General features: G+C 39.4%; 2 protein-coding genes across 4 annotated transcripts in view; both read right to left on the bottom strand.

Moving 5' to 3' along the window:
- Nucleotides 1-303: 303 nt before the first annotated feature.
- LOC101170159 (indian hedgehog B protein) lies at nt 304-15347 on the bottom strand. The gene is made up of 3 exons (XM_023964595.1): nt 13579-15347; nt 9493-9754; nt 304-2570 (listed from the first exon to the last, which is right to left on the bottom strand). Exons 1-3 carry the CDS (start codon nt 13876-13878, stop codon nt 1891-1893), a joined length of 1242 nt encoding a protein of 413 aa, XP_023820363.1. The 5' UTR covers nt 13879-15347; the 3' UTR covers nt 304-1890.
- A 1731-nt stretch (nt 15348-17078) lies between these two features.
- The window catches only part of nhej1 (non-homologous end joining factor 1), a 33606-nt gene continuing 23300 nt past the window's right edge, over nt 17079-27384 (bottom strand). For all 3 annotated transcript variants that reach the window (XM_023964607.1, XM_020708195.2, XM_023964604.1), the window contains exons 6-8: nt 20896-21061; nt 17940-18037; nt 17079-17775 (exon numbers count right to left, since the gene is read on the bottom strand). In XM_023964607.1, coding sequence (XP_023820375.1) covers nt 17710-17775; nt 17940-18037; nt 20896-21061 — 330 coding nt within the window. In that variant the 3' untranslated portion in view covers nt 17079-17709. The remainder of the gene's footprint in view (nt 17776-17939; nt 18038-20895; nt 21062-27384) is intronic.

Genomic DNA, 27384 nt, shown 5'->3' with positions numbered 1-27384 from the left:
GATTATTTCTAAACTGATGTTTTATATTTTGTATTATATTTACAGTTTTTTTTTCTGTCACATTTTAATCCCACAGGCATGAAAGTGCACACAAAGTCTGGGCTCATTTCCTCCTCTTGCCACTAAATTTTGTCCAAGTTTATAGAGGGGTCCCTGGTTGCTAAAAAAAAAAAAGACTATACTTTGAAGAACAGGTATTAAAACTTCTTTATCAGCTCCAAATATGAGAATAACTGTGGTCTCTGGATTATTTTGCCCTCGTAAACCAAAAACTTTGGATCAAAAAGTGACAAAACACAAAACTAATTTCCATAGAATTTATTTTCAAAAATATATCTTTGTAATGTATCTTCTTCCCAACAATAACTCTCTTGAACTATCATTTGACTGTAAACAACTTTAATACAATGTAGTATTTCTTCAAATGCAGGAAGTCAAACATTTATAAGAGCGTTTCAATACAAAACCAACTATGACCAGCAAAATGTTCAGCAATATGTCTCATAATGATGCATGAATTAGTTTTTAATAAAAGAACTTTATAATTTGACTTTCCCTTAGTTTTCTAGTTTAAAATATTAAGGGATTGCGCATAATGTAGGATATTTGTTAAAAAACGTTAATTTTTAACCCGAGAAAACCCATGGAGTAAAATTTGGTCCTCTGTATTATTTGTTCAATTGTTGTGTTTTTTTTTTAATTTATTTTAAATGTTTTAAAAAAATAGGGGCTGCTGTTAATTACTAAACACAGAATAAATAAATAGATAAATAAAATTACATTTAAAAAAAAGTCCAGAAGGAATTTGTTCTTGGATTCTCAAGGACTAAAACTCCTTTTTTTTTCAAAACTGTTTTGGCTTTTTAAGGTCACTGTTTAAGGCAGAATGTCTGTTTTTAAGGACAACAAAACCTCTTGAAAAGGCTCTTAACATCAGTGTTAGGATTGTTAAAGGCCCACTTCTATGAAAATAGTGTTTTTGGTATTTTTAACATGGTCTTGTAGTATTTTTCTCATGATTGAGGACATAAAGCAATAGTCTTGATTAAAACTGTTTTTCAGAGTAGTTCAAATTTTATGCACAAGCTTCCTCCTCTGCTCCATTCTGATGCATCTACTTGTAGACGACTATATCTATGTACGTCTTTATTTTCCACATCCGAGCTAGTATCTGGCTCAAGCTGTACGACTGGATAGCTCCAATATTGCTCAACATTTTTGTTGCACCGGTAATGTTATGTTGGGGTTGTCAGGGGCTGTAAGCTAGTGGGAGAGCATATAAACCTAGAGCTCTAAATTATGGGTCACAGGAAGTGGGGGCGGGCTTACTCTGCAGAAACAATGTTATAGAAAATGATACAGGTTTATTGATTTTATCTAAAAATGTCCCAATCATAATTTAAAGACCACTGGAAATTGCTTTAAAAAGAGATTAAAAGATAATACAAGGCTGAAAGGCTCATTTTAAAATATCTAAGTGTCTTTGAAACTATTTTGTTTTTTTAAGATCAACGTTTAAGGCAGAAAATCTGTTTTTAAGGGGGCATAAACTTTTCAATAAATAAAGAAAAGGGCTTTAAACACAGTGTTAACCTGTTGAGACGCCTGCTGACGCCTGCTGAAAAGATTTGGTTAATTCATAATAACATAATAAATAAAGGATGTCAGAGCAAACCAACATATATAAAACAGACAGACGCAAAAGCAGCTCATGGTAATATGAAGGCCTGCTGTACATTTCAAATCCTTCAAACCTTAAAGGTCTGCTCTACACATCCGGGAGTACATTTGTGCTCAAACAAAATTTAGTTTTGAGGTTTTCGTCACCATAACGTCAGAGTTCCAGTTTCCTCTTGTGTTCGGATCGCGTTCAGGCTTAAATGTTGGGCTTCACCTGTTATCCTGAGCCACGGCCAAAGGGTGGAGGTGCCCAGAGCTCAGCAGTTTCCTCCCCAGCCAGTATAAAAGCTGTGCGTACCAGTGCAATCCCTCGCTGTGGCCCCCAGTGCTCCCAGTCCAGCTGTGCATCAGCCGCAGGGGGGAAAAGGACCAGTGGGCCAGTAGGTGCTGGTTCACCGCTGCATAGCAGGAAGCCAACACCCCATCCACCACCACCGTGCCCTGCTGGGTCAGAGGCGCAAACACACCTCTTTTTACGGCAACGCTGACCCGGTTGACCCGAGACAAACACCCAGATTGACCCCCTAGCACCAGCACGCACTGTCCAGGCTGGACGTCACTGGCGTACACAGTTTTGAGGGCGCCAGGGCCCGGCACTGTCCCCTCTGAGCAGTTTCCCTCGGACACAAAAAGGAGGTGGGCGGCAGTAAGTGACAGCTCCGGCCCTGCTTCTGTCTGCAGTGTGTAGAAGAGTCCGTGGGTGTCGGGGTCCTGGTCCAGAAAGGTCAAGACCTCACTGAACGCCAGCCCCCCACTGCCGTCGCTGCTCGAAGATGTCAGGACCCGCTCACCAGGCCGCAGCTCCCTGATGGGCTTCTTAGCGCCGCTCTCCAACATCACAGAGGCGTCCCCAGGGAAACAGCCTCCAGACTTAGCAGCCACTGAGTGGTCTATAGACGGACAAGAAAAAAAAGACATCAAAAAGTCATGAGATTTTCACAAAAAAATCCAAATAATTTATTAGTTACACCTATAAGGTGGAAGGGCTTTAGATGACATTGTGGTAATTGGTTGAATGCTGTATAGCATTCAACCCTTTGTTTTCCTCTTACGCTATCTTCCGCCGTTTTTCGGCACTTAACTCCTACAATTTTCAACCTATTTTAACCATTCAACTATTAAACTGTTCAGCTCTTTCAGCTTATTACTGCTATGACTTTTGGTTTTTCAAATCCTTGAACTTTTTAAGATATTCCAGGATTTTCCATGATTTTTTCTCCATTGAAATACATGGAGAATTTTTCGTGCAGAAGTTCACAGTTAAACTTCTTCTACAATTTTTCACCTATTTTAACCATTCAACTATTAAAATGTTCAGCTCTTTCATCTTATTCTAGCTATGACATTTTGTCCTTCAAATCCTTGAACTTTTCCAGATAGTCCCGGTTATTCCCGGATTTTCCAATCTTTTTGCTCCATTGGCCACACCTTTGCTTCTTTAAACAATTGTAACTTTAACAAGCAAACAAACTTCGTTGCTATGGACGTCCAAAGGTTTACTTTTTCTGATTTTTCTGAAACTGACGTCGATTGGTTCGTCATCCCCAGGCGACCCAAACATAAAATGGTTGCTATGGAGATAGAATTAATAGAAAAGCCGCCATTTTGAAAAAAGTGGATTTTCTATCAACTTAGACATGTAGCTTTTACCAATATGATACTCTCAAACAATGTGTTTTTTTGAGTCGGTTGATGATGCTGATTCCAATGCTAGCACTTTTAGCCATTTTAGCAACATCTTCAAATTTTCAACAGTTCAGCCATTTTTTCAACAATTTCAGCTTTAATGCTTAACTCCTTCTACAAATTTTGACCTATTTTAGACATTCTACTATTACAATGTTCACCTTTTTCAGCTTATTCCTACTAGGACTTTTGATCATTTAACTTTTCAAGGTTTTTCCAGTACAGTTCAGACATTTCTTCAGCAAATTTAGCTTTCATTCAGCAGTACAGCATTCAACCCTGCATTTTCTTCTGGAAATGCAGCTCCTTCTAGTTTCTTTTGTCATAATAGAAAATCAAGGCATTTTCTCTTTTTTCTTTTTTTTTCTTCTTTTTTTTAGTTTTTATTTATTTATTTATTTATTTATTTATTTATTTATTTTTTAAAGAAATCAAGGCATTTTCTACACATGAACTTGCATTGCTCAGAGGAAACATGCTCAGACACTCTTTAGTCCAAACCATTGACTGTTTAAGAGAACTGGACCAAGTGACTGTGGCGTTATGGAGTGATTTTTGTGCCATTATTCCAAGTGCAGCACTCATTATTTTTAGCATAAAACTTTGTCTGCTCAAAGAAATTATCTTGCACTTAAAACACAAAAATGCACTTGAAACTCAAAAATACATGCAATAAAAAAAAAAATTCTGGAGAGAAATTCTCCCTCTTCTGTGCCTCAAACAGAGCAGGGCACCATGTTACAAATGTGCCACAAAAGCCTGCCAATCACAGACATGGACATGAAGGTTGATGCTGATTGGTCAGAAATTCTACCAATTACCTCGTAGACTGGACCAGGTGTGTGTGCAATAATCAAACAGATAAGAGCTAAAGGCCTCTTGTGTTGGACAGATGTCACTGTTAAAATAGGGGGTTTGTATGGTTTCAGACACATGAGGTTTATATTTGTGTAAACCCCTTTTGTATTTGAGGGTTACTTTATTTATATTATTTTTGTGTGTATTATTTGGACCAAATGGAAGAAAGAAGGAGACTTGGATAGTAGAAGTGGTTGGCAAGGGCATAAGATATGGCAAAAGGGGTTGAATAAGTTGGAGGATGATTAGTTAAACAGATAAGAGGGTATAGGATTACCAGTAACAAGTTGCTGGATGTTTATCAATATTATTTTAAATGTAGATTTTTATCGAAATGGTTGGACCTGTCCAAAGACACACTCATCCACACACACTGAAATATTACAAACATTACAGATACAAACCATTTCACACACGCACAAACATAATGCCTACAAACAAACACATGTACAGCATGTATCATTCCTGCACGTATGCAACTATCCTGTTTGTGCAAAGGTGAGAGGACACCTCTGATCAGTTGTTTGTCTGTGTTCTACTGTGGACAATAGTGTTAGGAAATGTAGAATGTAAAATGAAAGAGGGGGAGCACCAGGTAACCCCCACACCAAGCCCCCAGCACAGGGAAACCCAACATCAGTCACTGAAACCTGAGTGAGAGGACCACCGTAGGAGTACAGTGGCAAAAAGCAAGGGAGCACAGGGGCATTAAGAGTGCAAGCTCCAGACCAGCCAGAGAACACTCCCCCTGTCATGCATGATCCAGCCCCCCCACTGGAAAGTGAGGACCAACCAGGCCCAGATCTCTGAGAAAGAGGACTGCCAGCCTCTGCCCAAGGGACCCAACCAGCACTGGAGCAGCTGGCTCCTCCTACGAGGGATGGGGTAGGGAAAAGAAAACCAGTGGTCACCCCCCCCCCCTCGTATAATGTATATATAGTGCATGTGTGTACATAGTTTGTTGGTGTGGGGAGTGTTTGTATCAAAAGATGTTGTCAAAATTGGCAGGTAACACTTCCTGTTTGCAGTGATGACCAACCCCCCCTTTACCAAAGGGACCTACATGTCTAACATGTTATCAAAATCAAGAGGGGGGGAGGAGCAGAGCTGATCGACAACCAAGGAGGAAGGAACCACCGTCCAGATGTAGCCCAACCCACAAGGTGCACAGCAAATGCCCCCCTCCACAACACCCAAATAAATTGCCTTCTTTAACCCTTGTGCTATCTTAGATGACCCCACCGTTACATTGACGTGTTATTCCTACCATGACAAAGGTGGATATAAGTGGAAAGATTTCATGTAATCCACACACATCAGTGAAGATCACAAATCATTGAAAAAAAAAGGTTAAGAGCACTGTCTAGTGGGTCTAGATGACCCAACTCCCAACGTTGAAGTGCCTAGGATAGCACAAGGGATAAGGCAGTTCAGCCAGTTTATATGAAATATCCGTCCCCCAGCACCCCCAGGTGTTGGCCGCCTGGCCTCCCAAGCCAGTGGGACACATCACTTGACCATTTTGAAATTAAATGTTAAGTCATAAAATATTGCTTTTCTATAGGAGCTGCTTCTCATAATTTAAAAAAAAGCCGATAACTCTCTTTTTTGCGTATTTTAAGTTTTATTTTTCTCCAAACGAAAACATGAAGTCATAGATCCTAATAATTGTGAATATTTTTTCATTTTTATTTAATTTAAGGAGTATTTAAAACATATAGTAGCTCATCTTGAAATTTAAAAAAAAAAACAAAGCGGAAAAAGAAGTGTCTGCCTCTGAGCTCCTAAAGACTTGTTTACAAATTAGGGTATTAAGGAAAGATGGACAGTCGGAGACGAGATGGAGCAAAAGACACCTGAAAGAGGAAGATTTAAAGCAGTACATTTAGCCTGCAAGTTGATGATCATGAAAGTCTTTGTTTAGATTATTGTTTATTGAAAATGGAAGTTTTCCCGTTCCTGTGCTTTCAGATTAGTTTTATAAATATAAAAGATGAGGCAGCAAACACACAGAAAAGCACTTTTTATTTTCCTCAAATTCTAATGTCATGAGAAATTAAGCCAATATTAATGTAAACTAAAAACTTGATTATTCATTATTCCTCTATTATTACATTTGTTTTGTTTAATAAAATTATTATTTTATGCCTAATTTGATGAACCTTATCGTGGATCTCTATATTTGACAGAATAATCTGGTCCTGTTTTCCTGCATCTGCTACGGTGCTGTGCTGCCACCTAGTGATCATTTTCACTTCCCCGCTGCAACTCAAACACTGGAGTCACTCAGAATGAAGCACTCATTAGCTTCTAAACTAGGAGGACTTTATGTTAAACAGCGGGGGAAAAATATTTTTGGTTAAAAATATTTTAAAAGAAAAAGAAAAAAATAAAGGAATACAAACTTGTTTGGTTGCCCCTCTGATCAAGTCAAGGACTGGGCCCTCGCAACCCGATCTGGGAGGGAAGAAGAGAAGAAAAGAAAGGGGAGACAGATGAAGCAAGAAAGGGAGAAAACAAGGGAAATCTCTGTTACCACTCACTCAAAAGAAAACCTGATTGCTATTTTTATGGGAGATTTTTATCTCTGATGCAATTTAACAAGACGATGAGACTCTCAGCATGTCGGTGCATTTACAACACATTTGTGTTATCTTTCATGCCAGCTGAACATTTTCTCAACATGGTGCCTAAAAATGCACAATGGTGAGAAAAAATCATGGAAATGCTGACCCCAGCATCTGCTATTTAGCATTCAATTTACTGACAGAAGATTTTCAGAATTTTATGTAAATCTAAACTATTGCAGAGATCCAGCCATTAAAGGTTCCATCGGTGTCTTAACCTACTTTTTTTTTAGACATTTTAAGGGCTTAATTGGATCCTGAACATCTTGAAAATCTTCTAAACTTTATTTATTTGGTACAAAATTTGATTTAAAGACTTTATTGGAAGTTCCAGCTATAAAATCATTTTTGCCACGGTGGTAATGCCTTTTTGTTTTTGGAAGGTCTAATTCTAAAATAATTATTAAATGAGAAAAGATGGTTTCTATATTATAGTGAATTTTTTTTGGTTTGAATTTATATCCGGACATTTTATATTAAAAAGAGTCTGTGCTGCAGAAACCACGCGATTTTCAACCTGCAAAGTGACCAAATGACCCAGCAACAGTTTAAATTTCAATACTTATGTGGGGGATAAAAATAAAAACCTGAGTGGGCTGCACAAAATATCCATTTTTCACCCGCAGGCAATCCATATCCATCCCTAAGGGCAGTTGTGACCATAAGGCTTAAAGTCGCACAAGCCAACGAACCAGTTATCTTGAAGGGTTATGATACAATCAGAAAATGAAGTGAGTGGCGAAGAGAAGGTTTGGTAGAGCTGGGTGTCAGTTGTAAAGCAAAAGCAGAAAAGTTAGAAAAAGTTATTGAAACCTTCCACTAAAGCCAAGGTTAAAAAAGTGAAAAAGTAAGAAAATTTTGATTGTGATGCAGAATTAAAAGAAGAGCTACACATATTGCAGCTGATCAACCATGTTTTTACCTGGAAATCAATTTTTTACTCATCTTTTTAGCCAAAGCTTCAACTAACATTCACCTACGTTGGCTAATTTAGCTACGCATTTTATCGCAACATGCCTTAAAAAAGGCTACAGTGCCCTCTGCCCTCTGGGTTTAATGCTTAAAGACTCTTTTTTTTTTTTAAAAGGCTCCTATACTATAATTTTTTATGATGCATAGTGATGTGATGAGAGTAAAAAAATAAATGTCATTACTGTTGTTATTTTCATAAGTTTAGGATTACATTTCTAACAATATGACATTTAAACTTCCTGGGATTGCAATTGTGAGAGGTTAAAAGACGAGTCTCCAACGATGAAAGCAATTATGGTAACCAGGCTGGTCATTGCAGACAATGATTCTTTTATTTCTAGGCTAAATAAATCTATTGAAAAGAAAATGATCTGCCTAGTTGTTATCCCATTATCTGATTTGACGTTAAACAACTCTGCATTTATCCAGACTTGGGACAAGCTCTCAAAGGACTGGTTTGTGCTCCCTAGTGGTTGCATCTGTCCTCTGATTAATTCACATTAAATTACATTTCTATGGAAAATAATCACACTTTTCTTTTGCTTAATAAATGATCATAGTTCACTGAACTTGGAAAAAATTACCAACCCCACACCCCTCACTAGAATCTAAAGAAGTGAGTCAACGAACAGTTGAGATTACAAATCATTCATGAAAAGATGCTCCTTATGGTTAAAGATTGAGCAGAGGAAGTCATTGTAGCAGGAGCAGGGAATATTTTTCTGACCAGGTGATTTGAGCTTATTATAATCATTAACCCGCTTTTTGTTGTTGTTTAAAAAAGCCTTGTTGCTGCTTTTAGTATATTAGTTCTTTCATTTCTTAGTAGATGAACAGTTTGTATTTCAGAAAATTTTTGTTCCTTTTTTTTAACATTATTTTTTTATTCCTTTTTAAGTGGTTGGGAATAGTTGAACAGATTTGTCTCAAAAATGTATCAGTTAAACTGTAGCATTTGTGATTATAATACTTTAAAAAATTACTTTAATAAGCTGAGCTCCCATTTAACATTTTAAGAGTATTCCTCTAAAAACCTGCTCTCTGACTACCAACCTCTCCCAAGTGAGGAACCGCCCCTTCCAGGAAGACTCTGTACAGCCAGCACCATCCTGAGGCTAACACACACACACACTTTCTCTGAGGAGCTAGTGGTGATCGGCAAAACGTTTTTTTTTTTTTTTTTATGAACACAATACGCACCTCTGTCTTTGCAAAAGTTTGGATGTTGTTTGTTTTCATGGGCAAAATGCAAACATGCTTCAGAGGCCGACTCTAGGATGACGTCATGAAATGAGTGGTTTTTCACTGAACATTTTAGTGTTATTCTGCCTTTTCCAACTTCTTTTCAAACACTTCATACATTTTTCAGATGAAGACATTCAATAGATGTCACTTAAATTAGCAAAAGAAAATCATTTAGCTTCCACCAATTTAATCAGCAAGCCTGTTTGTGTCCCATCTTTCTAGAAACAATTACTGTATAGCGTATCTGCCAGAAAAATAGGATGTTATGCAATACCAATCTTCATTGAAGCGTGTACATTTTTGCTATGGTTATGTGTGTAAATATATCATACAGGGAAGGTCACTGTCATGCTCTCGGAAACACTTTTCACTTTCAAAAGGTCAACCTGCTAACTTGGTTTTCACAACAGTGACTGGCGCTTACCTGACTTGACACTGCAGTGGATGTGAGCTTTGGACTCGTAGTAGACCCAGTCAAACCCGGCTTCCACAGCCAGCCGCGCCAGCATTGCATACTTGTTCCTGTCCCGGTCCGAGGTCGTGATGTCCACTGCCCGGCCTTCGTAGTGCAGCGACTCCTCTGAGTGATGGCCGTCCTCGTCCCAGCCTTCGGTGACTCTGAGCCGGACTTTCGGCCACAGGTTCATCACAGATATTGCCAGAGAGTTCAGCTTGTCTTTGCATCGCTGCAGAAGAAATTAACCACAAAAAAAAAAAACATACGTTATTTTTAATTTATGTATTTGCAGACAAATTCTCCCCCCAAAAAAGATCTGCTGCCCTTCATGTTAAATCGTGTCTTTCTCTTCACACTCTTCTTACAAAGAGTCTATATTTGTCCATGGACTCCCATCACTCCGGTCACTGACCCCTTCTGCTTTTTCTGTGGCTCCAGTCTACCCACAATGCAACCTTACTGTCCCAGCTCAATGTGGTGTTTGCTCTCTGTGGTGACGGGGGAGCCGTCTGGCTATGTTGAAGGACGGATGGAGCTGTGAAGGGGTGAAGAAGGGGTCTGTCAGGTTATATGGGGTGGTTAGGTGGGAGGGTGACAGGAATACAAGGTTCCAAGCGTCCCTCTAAACCTGTAGTCTGGTCAGGGTGAGCAAATAGAAACTGAGAGGGCCCATTGAAGGACTTATGGGGTCTCCTCCCACTCAACAAATCCTTCTGTCACCACAGTTATCTAATCAGATGCATTGTCAGGGTGGTGGCTTTGGGAATGCAAATGAGAGTTTTTACAATTTACAAAATAGCAATTGTCCTCAACAGCAGAAGGTTGTCTTTCTGAAATCCTCTTTTTCTGAAATCCACATGAAACCTAGACCACAAACACTTTGGTCAATTCCAGGAAGGACCCGTTTATTTTAGCTCTTGTCGTTTTCAGGCACCACTTGCTTACATTTAAAGCATACAGTTACCCTTGGGAATATCAGAGATTGGAGTAGAGTTTCCACCATTCAGGTGCCGTATTTTCTTTCTGCTATAAACATCTATTAAAAGTTACTTTTGTTTGTTCAGTTGTGCATTAGCTTCCAGTGGTTAAAATCATGCATTTTGATTCAATATAGCAAGCTCCATGAAGGTGGTAGTCCACAGCAACCATTTACGTTTTTTCATAGCTCAAGCTGGTTAACATGTGTGTTGATTTTTGTCTCTCTATGTTGGAGTAAATTTTCTATCTCCCCTTGACAACCTGCATGTACGGTATCACTACACGGCATGTTGTTGCATTCAGATTATTGTAGGCTTAAAATTTTGGAACTTTTGTGTTCCTCAGATACATTTTAACGATTTATGTAGTTTATTCCACCTTTTTGTGTAAAAGTCTTCAGCTATCTGGCTTCTATGATCTGTGCTTTTATTGTTGTTGTGGCCATATTAAAACATGATCATGGTAACAAATATCGCTTTGTTGCACCTTCCACAGATCCTAAGGCAACTACCCTTTTTTTTTTGTAAACTTCATAAAAAAATCAAGTGGTCAAATTTTAGATAGAACAATGAATTGAGAGGACTTTTCATTTTTTCTTTAATTTATTTGATACTTAATAAACTCATTAAAGCATCAAAGAAAAGATGCTTTGGACCAGACTACACGTCTTCATCTTCAGGCCCCAAAACATACAAATGAGAATTAACAATTAACATTAAACAATACAATACGATTACATAAAAGTTACAGTTATTTCACTATAAAGAAATTAATCCAAGAATTTTTATGATCGGTACATGGTAAGCTGAGATCTTTGGGCCCAACATTTGATTGAGAAAAAAAAAACATTTTTAGAAAATTGATGAACGAACTTTTCTAACCCCAAACTGTCCAGACGGGGGTGATGTTTCTTTGTTCAAACTCTGAAATATTTTAATACTTAACCCTTTAACACAGGAGATGTCGTCGGCGACACCAAAATAACACACGCTCTTTGAATGAGCATACATCTTTGCCCGTTTACGCAATTTAGATAATTCCAACAGATTATTGCGCGAAGAAAAGCTACTTTCTGCAACACTTTGTTAGCGCAAAGCCGCTTTTTTCCGGAAAAGAATCAGTTAATTTAAAATAATTGTGTAAACACTTCGACACTGTAAAGTATTGTGTATCAGCGCAAAACTGCTTTTCCGGTTTTCAGATTTAGCTGGAAGTACATTAATTGCGTAAACGCGTGAGGAGTTGTGGTATAGTCTAAGGAAGTGCTAAAGGGTTAAATTCAAGTCAACAAAATAATATATTAGGAAGCAAATAAAACAGAATATGATTTTAATATTGATAAACACATTGTAAGACATTAATCAAATAATGTTTTGATGAAACATTACGTTTTTGAATTTAAAAAACGAAAAATGACAGGTTTTAAAAATCCTGTTTAAGGGGCGCGCGTGAAGCCCCTAAAAGCACCTCTTACTGATGCAGCCTTTCATGAATCTCGGCCCATTAAGGTTCCAGACTGGGATTAAACCCTATAAATGTCTTTTTCCATGCCGCCTGTGATAAGAATAGCGCGTGGCTCGGCTCGGCGCGGGGCCACAGATGCCTTTTCACGGCGTTCAGGGCGGATTTTAGCTTCCTCTGTTTTCTCTCTGCGGTCACAGCAACGAGCCGGACTCCATAAATCAGACGATCGAATTTGTTGGTTTTGCTTTCAAGGTATACACACGCGCGGGGGGGGAGGGGGGCGTTTCTGTAGAAGCGGCTAAGGCACCAAACCGCTGGCTGCACAAACATTGGACGCGCCGCCTGACAACGCGCGCCTGTGCGCACCTTTGCGCTGCTCCGGCCTTTGTGAACGGCTCGTTTAAACTCTTTCGGTGCCCAAAAGACACAGTTTCCTTTCAAAAAATATTTTGTAATATGCACAAACTCACAGAAACGTCGCGAGGAGTGTAAAAAAGGGGGCAAAATCGAAGCAAGTACGCGTTACATTAAATTAGATCCAAGTTGTGCTCTTTCCGTTGTTTACGAACGCTCCGCAAATGATCTCGTTAAATTTGACAAGAGTCGCCGTTTCCAGCGCTGCTTTTCCTCCCCACGATCAGACAGGCGCGTCTGTGTGCAGCCCAGGAGCGCCCAGGAAAGCGGATAAAAGCCAACGTCCGTGTAATTAAAGTTTCGACACAAGCGAGGCGCGCTATTTTTGCACGCGCGCTGCGAAAACAAACACAAAAGTAACGGGGAACAGTAAAGGACAAACAGGGGGCTGTCTCCTGCGGCTTTGGAGCTAATAAATTCTGACCAGGTCTGCGACTGCAACTGCAAAGAATGTCAACATGTTTTTACCTGAGGATTTATCCAGTTTCTTTGACCCAAATCATTCTGGATTTGTCTGGTTTTTTGTCTCTGACGCAGAGATTTGTTTGCGTTAATTCTCATTTTTCGAATCCCGCAGCGCGCGCCTCGAGGTGACAGCTCCGGGCGTGCGCACAGCTTTCATTCCCCCACGTGGGTCTGTGGACACAAACGCAGCCGCGCTCGGGAGGAAGCTGCGGTCACGGGAGCCAGATATATATACTTTTATTCCTGGGGAAATTGGGAGTCAAATAAATTCCGCGCATTGGCCACATCAATGACGACGTCGTAAAGATGTTTGAGAGTCCAACAGGCGACTGTTGACTCCGGCCAGTGGGGCTAAAACGGTAAACATCAGTACGCGCTTGACCCCGGACTAACCAAATTTTTTTGTTGTTTTTATCCCACCAGGAAAGACATGACGCCAAACAGAAAGGATAGTGTTTTAATTAAGAAAAGTTGCTTTTTTTCCTTTTTTAGAATGAGGGTTGCCCTGTTTCGTTGCGCTGAAAAGCGCGGGTCACCTCCAAAAAGCACACGGTGTCAACAAGCGGCGGGATTTAGAGGACCGATTTGTGCAGACAGGCTGTATAAAACAGAGCAACTAGGTAAGAAAACATAAATCCATAAACTTCGGGGCGAAATTTTTGCTTTTTAAGGCTATTAAAACAATTTGGTTAATGAAAAGCCCGCGCGTAAAAGGAGTAACCAAGGGGTTACCTGTGTCATGAGGCGGTCTGCACCTGTGTTCTCCTCATCCTTGAAGATGATGTCGGGGTTGTAGTTGGGGGTGAGCTCCTTGAAGCGCTCGGAGTTTCGCGTGATCTTGCCCTCATACCTCCCGCTGGCTCCAAGCGTTTTCTCGGCCACGTTCGGGCTGAACTGCTTGTAGGAGAGCGGCACCAGCTTTCGTTGCGACCGCCTCTTGCCGTGACCCCTGCCCGGTCCGCAGCCCTCGCTGGCCGGAGACAGGAGCATGGCGCACCCGGCGAGGCACGTCACCAGCGTGGTGAGCAGCATTCCGCTCCGGTTCCGACGTGACAGCCACCCCCCTCCCCTCCTAACGGGAGGTCGAAAAGTCACGGTTTATTGAAGTGCCTCAACTCGCTTTATGAAGTTAGAATGGAGGAAGCGGGGCAGGACCCGCGGCAGAGTCCCCACAAGTCGCCATACCCGCTGTTTGAAAAAGCGTCCTGGACGGAACCAGCGCGCTCTTGTCCTGAGTGGACGCAGAGGCAGGGGCATATATAGGCGAGCTGAAGTTTATCTTGGCATGGAGGTTCAATGCGTCGCCTCAGTGTCGAACCTGTGAGAAAACGAGCCCCAGACAGACGCAGAGACGCGCGCGCTGCGTGGGCCGACCGCCGCGCACGGCGGTCAAATGATGTCCCGCAGTGGTTTGGTCGCTTTCAGTGCGTCGCAGCGCTGTTGGCACGACTGAGGATGGAGATCCTCTCAGCACAGATGAGGTGCCGCAAAAACAGACCGCGCCCTACTGGACCTGCCCTACGCCCCGTCCTCCCCTCCCATCCCGCCAGGGACCAGGGTGGCACGTGGACCAGCAGCCGCAACATCTGCTTAATGTCAGCCAAAGGAGGATATGTGCTCGTGAAAGCAAGGCCAAATCTGCAGAAGCGCAGGTGCGCGCCATGGAACTTTACGGAGACTGCAAACCAGAGAGGTTACAATCGATTCCTGAGTCTTATGGATGTTTCAATTGACCGAAATGGAACAGTGAGGTCCTCAAAGAAGAAGCTTGAGCTCTCATTTGGAATCAGAATCACAAGAAACTGAAAACATGAAAACTCTGTTTTTAACATCTCCTTGTGGCGTTTTGCTCTTGATGGAGGACATCAGTTAAGAAAATTAAGCTTTAAATTGTATTTTTTATTCAAATTTTGTGAAACAGGAGCAGACAAAGTTTAGTTATGTACAAAAATTGGAGGCCACAGCCTCCCTTGCTCTGCTCCATTTGAATGCACTCCTAGACAAATAGATCCTGCCATGTCTCCTCAGTCTTATGTTATGTTCTGAGTTGTGCACTTTTGGTCAATGTCTGTCGCCTATGTTGTCTCATGTTGCACTTACAGTTTTATTTTGAAACACTAACTCTCCTCTCATTTCAGGCCATTTTATTTCCTGCCCTGGTGTTTCCCTACTGGTGCGACTGTCTAATCCCCCCCCTTGTTGTTTCCACCTGTGATTCCCTCCCTCATGTCTTATATAGTCTCACTTTTTCCTGTGCCAGTGTGTTTGGTCTTATCCCATGCCACAGCAAAAGCCTTTATCTAAGATTAAAAAACTCTAATCTCTGCATCTGAGTCCAGCCCATGTATGTCTTTGTTTTGCTCGTCTGAGCTGATATCTTCAGCCGGATGTCAGCTCATACATCTGGATAGCTCCAATAGTGCTCATTTTTTTATTTCGCCTGTGAAATAAAAAATAAAAAAAGAGTGTAAACAAATGGATGGTGGGAAGTTAGGGCTGGCTTACTCCATGCCAATGGTCCCACCCACAACTTAGAGGTGAATTTCTAATTAACTACTCCCGCTCTGCAGAAACTATATCCTAGAAATTGACAGAGGTTTTTTATATTCAGCCTTAAAACGGCTATGGTTTACTTTTTTTTTAATCACATTTAGTTTTTAAAGTTTGCCTGAAATTTTTTTAATGGTATCAAGTTTTCTAAACCGGGCACAAGCAGGACACTAATTTGTGTCCTGTTGAGGACACAAATTACAAAAAACAAACCAAAAATTTCCTTTTTTTTTCTTTTTATGCTTATTTGTTTATCAACCCATTTTTATGATTCTTTTGTTTTATTTTTAATACTTTTGTTGTTTATTTGTTTATTTATTGGGTGGGGTGGGGTCTAGTCTTTTAGTATTTATTTAGTTAATTTTGAATTTAGGGGACAAGGCCTGGCATCTGAAGGAGCATCGCCCTCCGTTGTCTATATCCCTATCTTAGCGTGTGTTGTTAAAAAATAAAATAAAATAAACGTTTTTTTTGGTTTGTTTTTTTAAAGTCTGCAAATTTATAAAACATAAATGCTTATACTTTGCCCCCCAAAACTATTAAGCGCTACAACAGTTCAACTATCCTTATGAGACCAATTACAACAAGACAAGAATGACACATTTTAGGATAAAGTTGGCAAAATTATTATTGGATTACCGGTAAATCAAAAATTTCATTAGAGATTTTACTTATAAAAGATCAAATTACTCAAGATTTAATGCCTCAAAACAACTCATTATCTTACTGAAAAGTTACTAGTATGTAATCGTCTTAAATTAAGTGTAAAAAGATATTTCACTACTTCTGACAAGATTTATTTCCTACAAAAACAAATGAACCTAGTGTTAACCTGGTAAAGTCTATTATGTCGCAGAATTGACAGAAAATGTCCTTTTATTTTAAATTAAGATGTTTTTTAACCCTTTGATGACATCCACAAGCAAAAAATTACATTTTGATAATTTATGACATAAAACTAGTATCAACTACGATCTTTTGGGTGATTTAGTAAATTTATGTCCACAACTATGTTAATTAAGGATGAAGAAAAATCATGAATTTTCAGGGGAAAAAAAGCATCTTTTTACCCACCGTCTCAAATTTGATCAACACGTTTTTAACATGCTGTATTATAAAAAAATCACCAGTAACTAGTGCTAATTCATCAACTCAGTCAATAATAATAAAAACAATTAACATTTTAAAAATTCCAATAAAATTGGCTAAAAGAACTTTTTAGCTACGGTAAAAACTTAAGGTTCATTTAGAACTATAAAATTATTTTAAAAACGTTTCCAAATACTTAACCAGTAGTTAAAAAGTTAACCAGTCTCATAGTCTTGAGACAACGTGAAAGTCCAATTTCAGAGACATTCAGAAATACTTCAAAGACTTGGGAGCCACTTGAGTAAACAGTGACTTCTTCAAATAGAAAAAACTTCAGAAACATTCTCGATGCGCTGAAACACCTTGAGTCAACATCTCACGGTGCTATGAAAGGTGGAAAGAGGCTCATTGTGCTTCATCTATGTGAGCCGTAAAGTCAACCCACAAAGTATCTTTCAGCCCAGGAAGAGGAGAAGCTAAAAGGTGTCAGGAGGAAGAGTTCAGATAAGAAGAGAAGATAGTCAGATACCAATTTTGGGTTAAACCTACAACTTTTCAGAAAATGATGACAAAAAAATGCAGCACAGAGGAAATAAAATGACAGAATCCTTTAATTTATACAATGCTCATTTTAAAAAGTCACAAAGGTTGATTGGTTAAGACATTAAAAAGCGTATACGTCCATTTATGATTATATCTGTAAATGAAAGTCTGTTTAGTGTTTAATGGAAAGGCTGAATAAAACCTGATGACCTGACAATTAACAAAAGCAGTAAAATTACTTGATTAGAGGTTAATCTAAAATCCAAAAACAGACAAACAACACAACAACAACAATATCTTCAGTAGTGTGGAGCCTACTGGAGTTCTCACCACCAAAAAGGAAGTACACACTTTCTTTGAATTACTGTAACTCTTCGACTATTTAGTCTGAAGCCGCGAAAAGCAGGTTTGTGCTAATTTGCAACACTTTTTACGTTAATTGTGTAAACAATTCACTTCTGTAAAGTGAAACATTTAAACATAAAGTTGCTTGGAATTATGTTAATTGCGTTAACAGTCTAAGAGTTACAGTGACCCAAAAAGCGTCAATATCAGAGCTAAAATGCCAGTGGTAAAAAGTTCAAAAACCTCCTTCAGAATAAAAGTCAAAACGTAAGTGTTTTAAAAGCAGCTTTTGAATGTCGAAGCTCCTCCTGTAAAATGATGTACTCCCTCTAAGGCTCATCTGAACAATCCCACCTTCTTTTTCTTTGGCTTGGACGACTGGCGCTCTGCTGCGTTCGACTCCTGAACACAAATAAGACATTTTCTCCTTAATCCCGTCTGCCAATTTAGCAGTTCTTTATCAAAAAAGGGGGGTTTTGTGGGGGCTTCAGTAGAATTTCATCAGAATAACCAGAATCTCAGTTAAAGTAGCAGTAATCATCATCATCAGTTTGCTCCTTGTGTACCTGCTGGATTGAAGTTCTGTCTGTTGTCTTTTCTTTGGAAATTTTCTCTTGGGTCCCAACTTCCCTTTCTGCAGGTTCGGTCTTAACAGATCCAACGGCTGATGCATGTGGGTGACCAAACACATTTTTTTTAAAACTTGTGAAGACAACAAAAAGAACGACCACAACATTTTTCAGAAAACAACACTAAGCACTATTTTGCTTAGTGTCGACTAAGCAAAATACTATGTGCAATTGGGTGTCCTTTGGGTGTTTCTGGCAAAATGTGGAAAAAAAACTGGGAGGAGTAATGGCAGAAAGGTCAATTTAGTGCACGCAATCAGATTTATCAAGTGTGAAACAGGTATGCAGTCTATAACTAGCAAATTTTACACACAGGTGTAAACCTGCAAAACTCAGTGTTAATTGTTTCAAGAAGGAGACGCTGACTCAACAAAAGGCGACAAGGGGAGGGCTTGTTTTCTGCCCATCCATGGGCTTTGAAAGCCATAGACTATCGTGTTACTAGGGGTGTAACAGTACACGTAGTTGTACCGAACCGTTTCGGTACGGCAATTTTGGTTTGGTTCACTTTTGTGCCGTTTCGGTTTTCCTTTTTTCTTGTTTTGTTGTCCCCCCCCGAAAGTATTGTGTCAACATTGTTACACGAAGAAAAGCGTATGCCACAGGTAACACATCTAATCTGATAACGCACTTAAAACTACGTCACCCAACTGTAAAAATCGGGTCTACAAGAAAAAAAAATGTTCAAGTTAAAATGTTTGTTTTTCAGGCCAATATCACTTATCGAAAACTTTTGGATCCTGACTGCTAATAGTAGTATTATTTTATATAGCAGATCACCTACTTAGGTCAATTTTATTTATTGTTATATACAACAAATAAATGCATTTTCAGCTAAATTTTTCTGCCTTTTTGAACCAAAAAAAAAAAAAAATCAAACTGAGCCCTATGAAATTCTGAACCGAACCAAATTGAAATTTTAGTGTACCGTTACACCCCAACGCGTAACCATCTGTAAAGTTACAGATGTGTTAAGCACCAGTTTAGCACCAATGACACCTGAACAACACAGGCTTTGACCTATTATAAATCTTGAACCGTCTACACAACCAACATGACTGCGCATCAGGAATCAGCCAATTTAGGTTTGTTGCGTAAACACTTCCCTACTTTACAGTTTGCACATCAGCGCAAAGCTGCTTTTCTCTGCTCAGAATTCGCTGAAATTACGTTTATTGCATCAACGGTTGAAGAGTGACGCTAGTCGAAAAAATGTCAGCACTGGAACTCGAGCTCCAGCTGATATGGAACGGGTCATTGTCTCCATATTTTGCTCAAAGTCACACTTTACCTTGGACGTTCTTTTGTGTAGTTCCCTCCTCTCTTCCATGTCTTATGCACTCTTCCTCCCTAATCCCTGGCTGCTGCGCTCTAGGGTAGCTGACAGTGAGCTCGTTGACATAGTAACCCATTATCTGATTTACTTCTTAGAGCCACATACATACCTCATAACTTAACTTTGAAATGTCAAGATACTATTAACATTTTTTACTGGTCTGATCTTTGTAAGCATGGCAACACAGAAAGGTGTAGCTGTCGGTTTGCTAATGAGGGAACTAATAAGTCTGCTTCTTAAAAAGTTTTACAGTCACTGTCCCATTCACATGTTATGTGTAATGTTGATGCATTAAAAACAAATATCATGGAAGTTTGATGGTTTTATTAAATATCCTTAGGATGTATGGATGTTTTTGATCCGGATCGAGTCCTGAACCTTGCGTTTGGTCTGTATTCAGACTTCGTCATGGGGACTTTCTTGTTCCGGACTAAAGCTTGTAAACAAAACGATGTGATGAAAGAGCTCTTCACTCATTGGTCAGGAATTATGAGGGCGGGACAAAGCAACTAGAGGCAGAAATTATGGAAGTCCTGCGCTTTTAGTTTATTCAAATATTATATTTCGCTCACAAGTTTTGAACGTCTGTATCAACATTAGACTCAACACTTTTTACTGGCGTTTTTGGTGCAGCGGAGTCATGCTGCAGGGCAGTTACTGGCAAAAAGACAGCTAAGTAGTACACAGTGTTTATAACATATAGATTGTCAGGAAAACAGTAAGAAGCAATGTGTATCACGTTAAAAGTAGTTTTATTGAGTCGAAATTCACCCGATCACATTTCAATGAGTTGCTGTGTCTAATCGTTGTGGTGTTATGGCATTATTATAAGAGAATTCTGTTAAGGAACTACAATGTAGCTTTTAGGAGGACGTCACAGCAAAGCCTGTTGGGCACGTGCCATTTAACGAGACACAGAAAAGCACGTAGGAAGCATTTTCTTTGGTGTTAAATTAACATTCTAACAAGTAAACAGATTAACCGTTTTTTCTGTCTGATAACACGACAATCGTTGCTTTACATTTGTCCACAGTTCCTCTGTTGCTACATTCCTTCTCTGTTTACGTCGGCTACAGTGGTCATTTTGGTCCAGTTGTTCCGCTCCGGGAACGGATTGTATTCAGACTGAGGAATCTCAGATCAAACCGAAGCTCAGTCCGATTGGAAACCTACTGAGACCACCTCATAAGATGGGTCAGAGTTCAGTTCGTGGTTGCGGAGCAGGGTGCGCTTGTGTGTATTCAGACTGAAATTTTGTTCCAGATTATCAGGGGAAAACGAACTCTGGTTCACTTTAAGCATACCAAATGTGTCCAGTCTGAATACACCCTTAAACTCAGTGGTGATGACTTTTTGCATTATGCTTGAATCTAAAAAATAAATTTTAGGTTACATATAAATAATTAACACAAACGGGTATAATAATAATTAAAGTTCCTTTGGCAATGCTGGTTAAAAGTAGACCAGTGTTTATAGCTTTACGTTAATGTGCGGAGATTTCAGAAATAAAAGCAAGGCCCAGACAGACTTTTTCTTAAAAATAAACATCAAACTAACCTGGTTGTAACAAGGCCAGGTCTGGCTCTTCAGCAGCAGAACAATCCTCTTCGGACAGTTTGCGTTTTCGCGTGTTACAGTGAGTGACGACTGTGGCGTAAAGCTGCTGCAGGTCGGCGCTGAAGCCCAGGTCGTCTGAAGATCCAGACCACAGCAGTGGAAGAGCCTGGAGAAAGAATGGAAATGTTGCTCAAGGTTCTATAAGATCTGAGCTAAATATTCAACACAGAAAGGTGGAGCAATCGAGGTAAAGGGACCACAACAGGGCAACGACGCTGGGTCAAACATTGCCAGACACTTTAAACTTTGCTTAAAAGCCGATAGAAAATGCACTTTGCTTTTGAGGTTTTAGACAACAGAATCATATAAAAACAACTCAAAAAACAAAAACACTCCCGCTCTACAGAAACTATGTCCTAGAACAGGGGTGTTAAACTCATTTTCACCGAGGCCCACATCAGGATAGTGGCTGTCCTCAAAGAGCCAGATATAAATTATACATGTAATTAAATGTAATGAAAAATAAATGCAACTACTCCTTAATGTTAATTAACTCGTCTTTTTTTATTATAACTTTTTAAAGTGACAATTACAGTTGCATAGAAAACATACGTTTGCTTGTTACTCTAGCAGAAATCCTTTTAAATTTGATTCTGTCAGGTTAGGTAGGTTATATAGACAGTGTTTAAGGCCTAATTTGTAGTTGCCCAATCCAATATTTCAAGTCCAATTCCCCCTAGATTTGAATAAATACACACCAATTTGTATGTTTTATTTTAAGAAATTAAAAACTTTTATGCTTTCGCGGGCCACATAAAATGACATGGCGGGCCACATTTGGCCCGTGGGCCTCGAGTTTGACACGTGTCCTAGAAAAAGACAAGTTTTTTTATTTTGGCTAAAAACTGCATAATCCTAATTAAAAGACCACTGGGAGCGCTTTAAAAATCTTTCAAAAGATGGTACAATAGTAATCTGCATAGAAGTAATTATATAATTTCAATAACTGCCAATAAGACTTTGAACGTTTGACTTATCTGTCATGTTGTACTCTCTGAAAAGGCTGGTTATTGCAGATAAGAGATGCATCACTACCTAACATCTCCTCTGACCAATTGCCCAGACATTCAGGGTAGTGTAGCCACATCACTTTATCTGATTGTTTTGTTTAAGTCTTAGTCACAACTGCACCTACGAGAAGAAAAACAGGTTGTCTCTAGGCAAAAAAATAGCCAAGAATGTACAGGGCACACAGGTGGCCTGCACAAAATATCAAGGTCGTAGACTACTCAGTGAGCTCATAGAGGGCTGGTCAACCCTGGTCCTCAAGAGCCACAACCCTGCCTGTTTTGTAGTTCTCCCAGACAAGCTTGCTGCTGATTAAATGACTCAAGTTATTCCACATTTCGATTGACTGAACATATCTGATTTAGGTAGTCAGCATCAAAGAGTCAAGGGAAGGCTGGACACATGTAAGGTTGGGGCTTTTGAGGAAAAGGGTTGGTCAGTCCTTCCAAAGAGCAAACATGTTCATTTCCATTTTTTCTACAGGCATGATGCAAGCAACAGGTCGTAGCAGCTTTTGTAACATGCTGGGTCAAGTAAGGGTGAAGGAAGTGAAAAGCAGGTGTGTTGTACAGATTTTTCATTTTTTTGACCCTGCCAAATTCTGCAGATTGCACAAAGGGTCTGTGAGTGATGTTCACTCCATGTTGCCTCCTATTCTAAAACCTGATTATCAGAAACGAGGTAATAAAACAATCAGGGTGTAGTTTGTGTGGAAATCCTACAGGCATACTCTTATACTATTAACAACTACAGTCCAGTCCAGTGTAAGGGGACAATACAACAGCATCACCCATACGTCATAAGTGCTTGCAATTTATGTTAGCCTTACAAATACTTGACGATAGATTTAACACACAAACAACAATGGTATTCCATTTTCAATGACATCCCTTGAGGTGGCCATACAATCCTCAAGGGAATTGCAAGCCACACCTGCACTCCCCCTCAAGATGCAACCGTTTCTCTCTATGACCCTCCACAGGCCCAGACAGCCCAAAGACTTGCACCACGCGTACTGGTCAACTCCTGTACAAGTACGAGTAGCCTTTAGCTAAATGTACCCTATAATCTGGTGTGCCTTACGTAAAAAAATAGACCATTCATTCTCTGTTGATTGATTTTGCACCTTAAAATCTGATGCATTTTATGGTCCAAAAACATACTGTAAGATATCCATGTAATGGATCATCAATTTCTCATGTCTAATGAGGCTGTGTACAGTCCTGTTCAACTTCAACTTCAAAACTGTGCATAACTGTAGTCACAGAAAAATCTATCTGCTTGGAGACAGTCATATACCCTTAACCCTTAACATGCTCTCACATAGGTTTATTTCTAATCTTCTGAGACAACTGCCTCCTTCACTTTCTGAGGTGCATGCCAAGTGTGGTACACCACATGCCACCAAACAGCACACTGACTACTTTATAAAAGCAGACTGAAATATTACACATTTAAAGACACCTCTGATGGTAACTAGCTGACACATCTTAGCTTAACATGTCCTTATGGTCAAACTATCTTCAATCTGTTCTAGGTGTATTGGCAGTTTTGTCCTGGTCTGTTTGAATATATTTGTCATTAGAGTGTCGTACTATTTTTTTCTCAACTTAAACTTTTGTCAGTTTTAAAGTTATTTCAATGACCATTGTCATTGAAATCTTTAAAACTTGAAATCTTTAAGCTATCTTTAAAACGGAGCAACAAAAATGAATCATCAGTATTTATCAACAGTGACTGTTAAACTAAAAGGTTGAGAATCTGACATTTTATAGGCATTCTCCATGAAAACCCCAGGCAGTATATTTAGGTATGTTTGTTTTATGGCCGGACTGAAGGAGTCACATGTCTGAGATGTGATGCAGAGCTGCCATAAGCCTCCAATTAAAGCTAGATTACTGACAAGCTCACCTAAAGTGAGACTAAAAGGTAAGATTGACTTGTGAGGTGAGTTTGAGGTTGACATCATGTCAACCAAGAAAAGAGCAGGTTAGTTCCTGCAGTACAACAAATGTGTAAAGGAAAACATCCAAAAAAACATGTATATTTTAACTTAATTCCCTCAATCCTCCTCCCTCCGATAGAGAGGACAAACTCCAAATTAGCTCCTCAAATATTGACTGGGAGAAATTGGTGGTCTGCTCCTTGCTGACAGGGCCGAGGGGCTCCTAAACACACTTTTGGTCAGGTTTCGCATTGATTTATTTTTGTTATTTATTTGTTTAAATATCGTAAAAATAAATGTATGCTGTGCTGAGGCTTGGTTCTGCTTTGGGCACAGAGACACCAATGTCCACGCGGGACAGAAAGCAACAGAAAGCTGACCTTATTCTCCCTTCACATTCACCTTTTCCTTCCTCCTCCTGCTGCCTGGCAGGAAACCAGTTCATTTAGATGGTGGGATTTGAAACGCCGACTTCAATTTGTTGGGTCCGGCGGTCCCAAAGCGCTAAAATCAACAATACATTTGATAGTTTGGACACTGGGTTTAACCTTGTATGGAAGTCTGATATTGCCACATAAGGAACTTGATCTTGTCTAGAGTTTGTGCAATTGATTTAATCTGTTTCAAAGAAATTGATCCTATAGAGTCACAAAGGTGCAAAATTAGTTTATTTAAAAAAGGTACAATATTCTGCTGTGCTTTTAGTTGATGACTAGCTCTTCAAAAGATATTCCACCTTATGTAAGTTCATGCAAACATTAACAGATTTTAGCATTTAACAGCTTTAGTATAAAAAGTACAATCAAAGTACCATTTTAAGAAACAGTGACTTTAAAATTTATTGAAGCTTTTTGAAGTTGCTACCAATTTGTTAAAAATTAAACACTTTGTAGTAGACCTGCACAATAGATCTAAAATGTGTCAATATCACGATATCAACTTGTGCAATACACCTATCGCAAAAGACAATATAAACTGTGATAAATAGTTACCGGTACCTTAAATTTTTTACACACTGCACAGACAGAGAAACCATTATATTTAAAAAATGTTTTTAAAAAAATAGAAAAAACCTGGCACACACCGTCTACATCCTTCTTAATTGTTGTCCATTTTAGTTTTGGCCAGTACTACCAGAAAGGTAAATAATTGTTCCCTGACCAACAAGTTCTTACTCGTCTCTTATGAAGATAACTTGCAGTTTAAGTTAAGTTGACTTTTATTTAAATAAAACAAAAATTGAAATTATGTATTATTTTTTTGTTTTCTAATTTGCTCGTGTATTGCAAGTCATATCATCATCGCAATATTGATCACTAATATTTCACATTTAAAGTTTTGGCCATATTGTGCGGCCCTACTCCATCACAAAAGTAGTTTAGTGTCAACACAATCTACTCCACTACAACTACTGAAAGCAAACGTATGTCATTCAACAAATAAAAGGTCATGGAAAAAATGACTCAAGGGAGAGGAAAACTAAGGTGCACTACAGATTGAAGTGTAGAGGTTTTTTTTTTTGCATTCCATGTTTTTCAGACAATATGGCGCACTCAAACTCGTTTAATTTTCTCAAAAAATGACTGTTTGCCCTACAATCTGGGGCACTTCATGTATGAACCCTGGTTGTGTTTACTGACCTGGAACCAATTTCTGAGATACATGGTGCAAACATTTAAAAACGTTTTAGTACAACTTTGGTTAACTACATAGCATAGGATTTTTGGACCATTATGGCTAAATGGAAGAGTGATACATACTTTACATCAACACAAACTAAAAAAGTGTTTATTTTGCTTTTTTTATTTCATCTGTTACAACTGAAGAATGTGTACTTATTGTAGTTCAAATTTGACTTATCTCTCATGTTGTGCCCTCACAAATGCTGCATATGCGCACATGAATCACAAAACAATTTACTAGAAAAAACTTCCCATTGACCCCTCTGACCAGTTGCCTATCTCTTGGTCCCTCTACAGTGAGGCATAACCACCAACTGTGCAAGTTCTCTCACTTAAAAAGATAAAAGAGACCTGCAATTTTCCTCTTAGGCATACCTCAACTGTGAGAGACAAAATAAGATTTTTTTTAAATAAAATCCCATTGCCTGATTTTTAAAGAATTTATTCGCAAATTATGGTGGGAAAATAAGTATTTGGTCACCTACAAACAAGCAGGATTTCTGGCTCTTACAGACCCGTTAGCTTCTTCTGCAGGAGGTTCCTCTGTCCTCCACTTGTTACCTGTATTACTGGCACCTGTTTGAACTGGCTATATATATACACAAGACACCTGTCCACAACTTCAAACAGTCACACTCTAAACTCCACTATGGCCTAGATCAAATAGCTGTCTAAGGACACCAGAAACAAAATTGATGACCTGCACCAGGCTGGGAAGAATCAACCGTGTGAGCAATTATTAGGAAATGGAAGACATACAAGACCACTGATAATCTCCCTTGATCTGGGGCCCCCCACAAGATGCGATTATCACAAAAAGTTCACAAGAACAGTTAGTATCCCAGAGCCACATGGAGGGACCTAGATAATGACCTACATAGAGCTGGGACCAAAGTAACTAAGGCTACCATCAGTAACACACTACGTCACCAGGGACTAAAATCCTGCAGTGCCAGACGTGTCGCCCTGCAAAAGCCAGTACATGTGCAGGCCTGTCTCAAGTTTACTTGGAGGATCCAGAAGAGGATTGGGAGAATGTCTTATCGTCAGATAAAACCAAAATAGATTTTGTGGCAAAAACTTTACTCTTCATTTTTGGAGTTACTGTAAATCACAGGGGTAGAAATATCATGCTTTGGGGCTTTTTTTCAGCAAAGGGACCAGGACGACTGATCCGTGCAAAGTAAAGAATGAATGGGGCCGTGTATCGGCAGATTTTGAGTGATAACCTCATTCCATCAGCAAAGGTATTGACAATTATATGTAACTGTGTTTTTTGGCATGACAACGATCCCAAACACCCTGCCTGGTAACAAAAGGAGTGGCTTTGTAAGAAGCATTTCAAGGTCCTGGAGTGAACCTGCAAGTCTCCAGATCTCAACCCCATAGAAAATCTTTGGAGGGAGTTAAAAGTCCTTGTTGTCCAGCGGCAGTCCCAAAAAAAATCACTGCTCTAGAGGAGATCTGCATGGAGGAATGGGACAAAATACCAGCAACAGTTTGTGAATACTTATGATGACTTACAGAAAGTGGTTGACTGCTGTCATTGGATTTTTCTCTCATTTTGTCTCTTACAGTTGAGGAACCTATGATGAAAATTACAGGCCTCTTTTATCTTTTTAAGTGGGAGAACTTGCACAACTGGTGGCTGACTAAATACTTTTTTGCCCCACTGTAGGTATTTTGATTAGGGTAGTCATATCATATGGCAGATTCTTTTTCACTGAATGCCCCCTATAATCGGGTGCGCCTTCAGGGCTCGACATAGCCATTTGTCCGCTGGCCCGGTCCTGT

This window comes from Oryzias latipes, chromosome 2 (genome assembly GCF_002234675.1).
Source record: "Oryzias latipes chromosome 2, ASM223467v1".
NCBI classification, from domain to species: domain Eukaryota; kingdom Metazoa; phylum Chordata; class Actinopteri; order Beloniformes; family Adrianichthyidae; genus Oryzias; species Oryzias latipes.
This window is presented reverse-complemented; position numbering and strand designations above follow the sequence as displayed.

Coding starts and splice junctions, on each gene's coding strand:
- LOC101170159 (XM_023964595.1), bottom strand. CDS start 13,878: ATGCTGCTCACCACGCTGGTGACGTGCCTCGCCGGGTGCGCCATGCTC. Junction 9,755..13,578: donor CAGACCGCCTCATGACACAG/GTAACCCCTTGG, acceptor TTTCTTCTGCAG/CGATGCAAAGACAAGCTGAA. Junction 2,571..9,492: donor CCACTGCAGTGTCAAGTCAG/GTAAGCGCCAGT, acceptor GTCCGTCTATAG/ACCACTCAGTGGCTGCTAAG.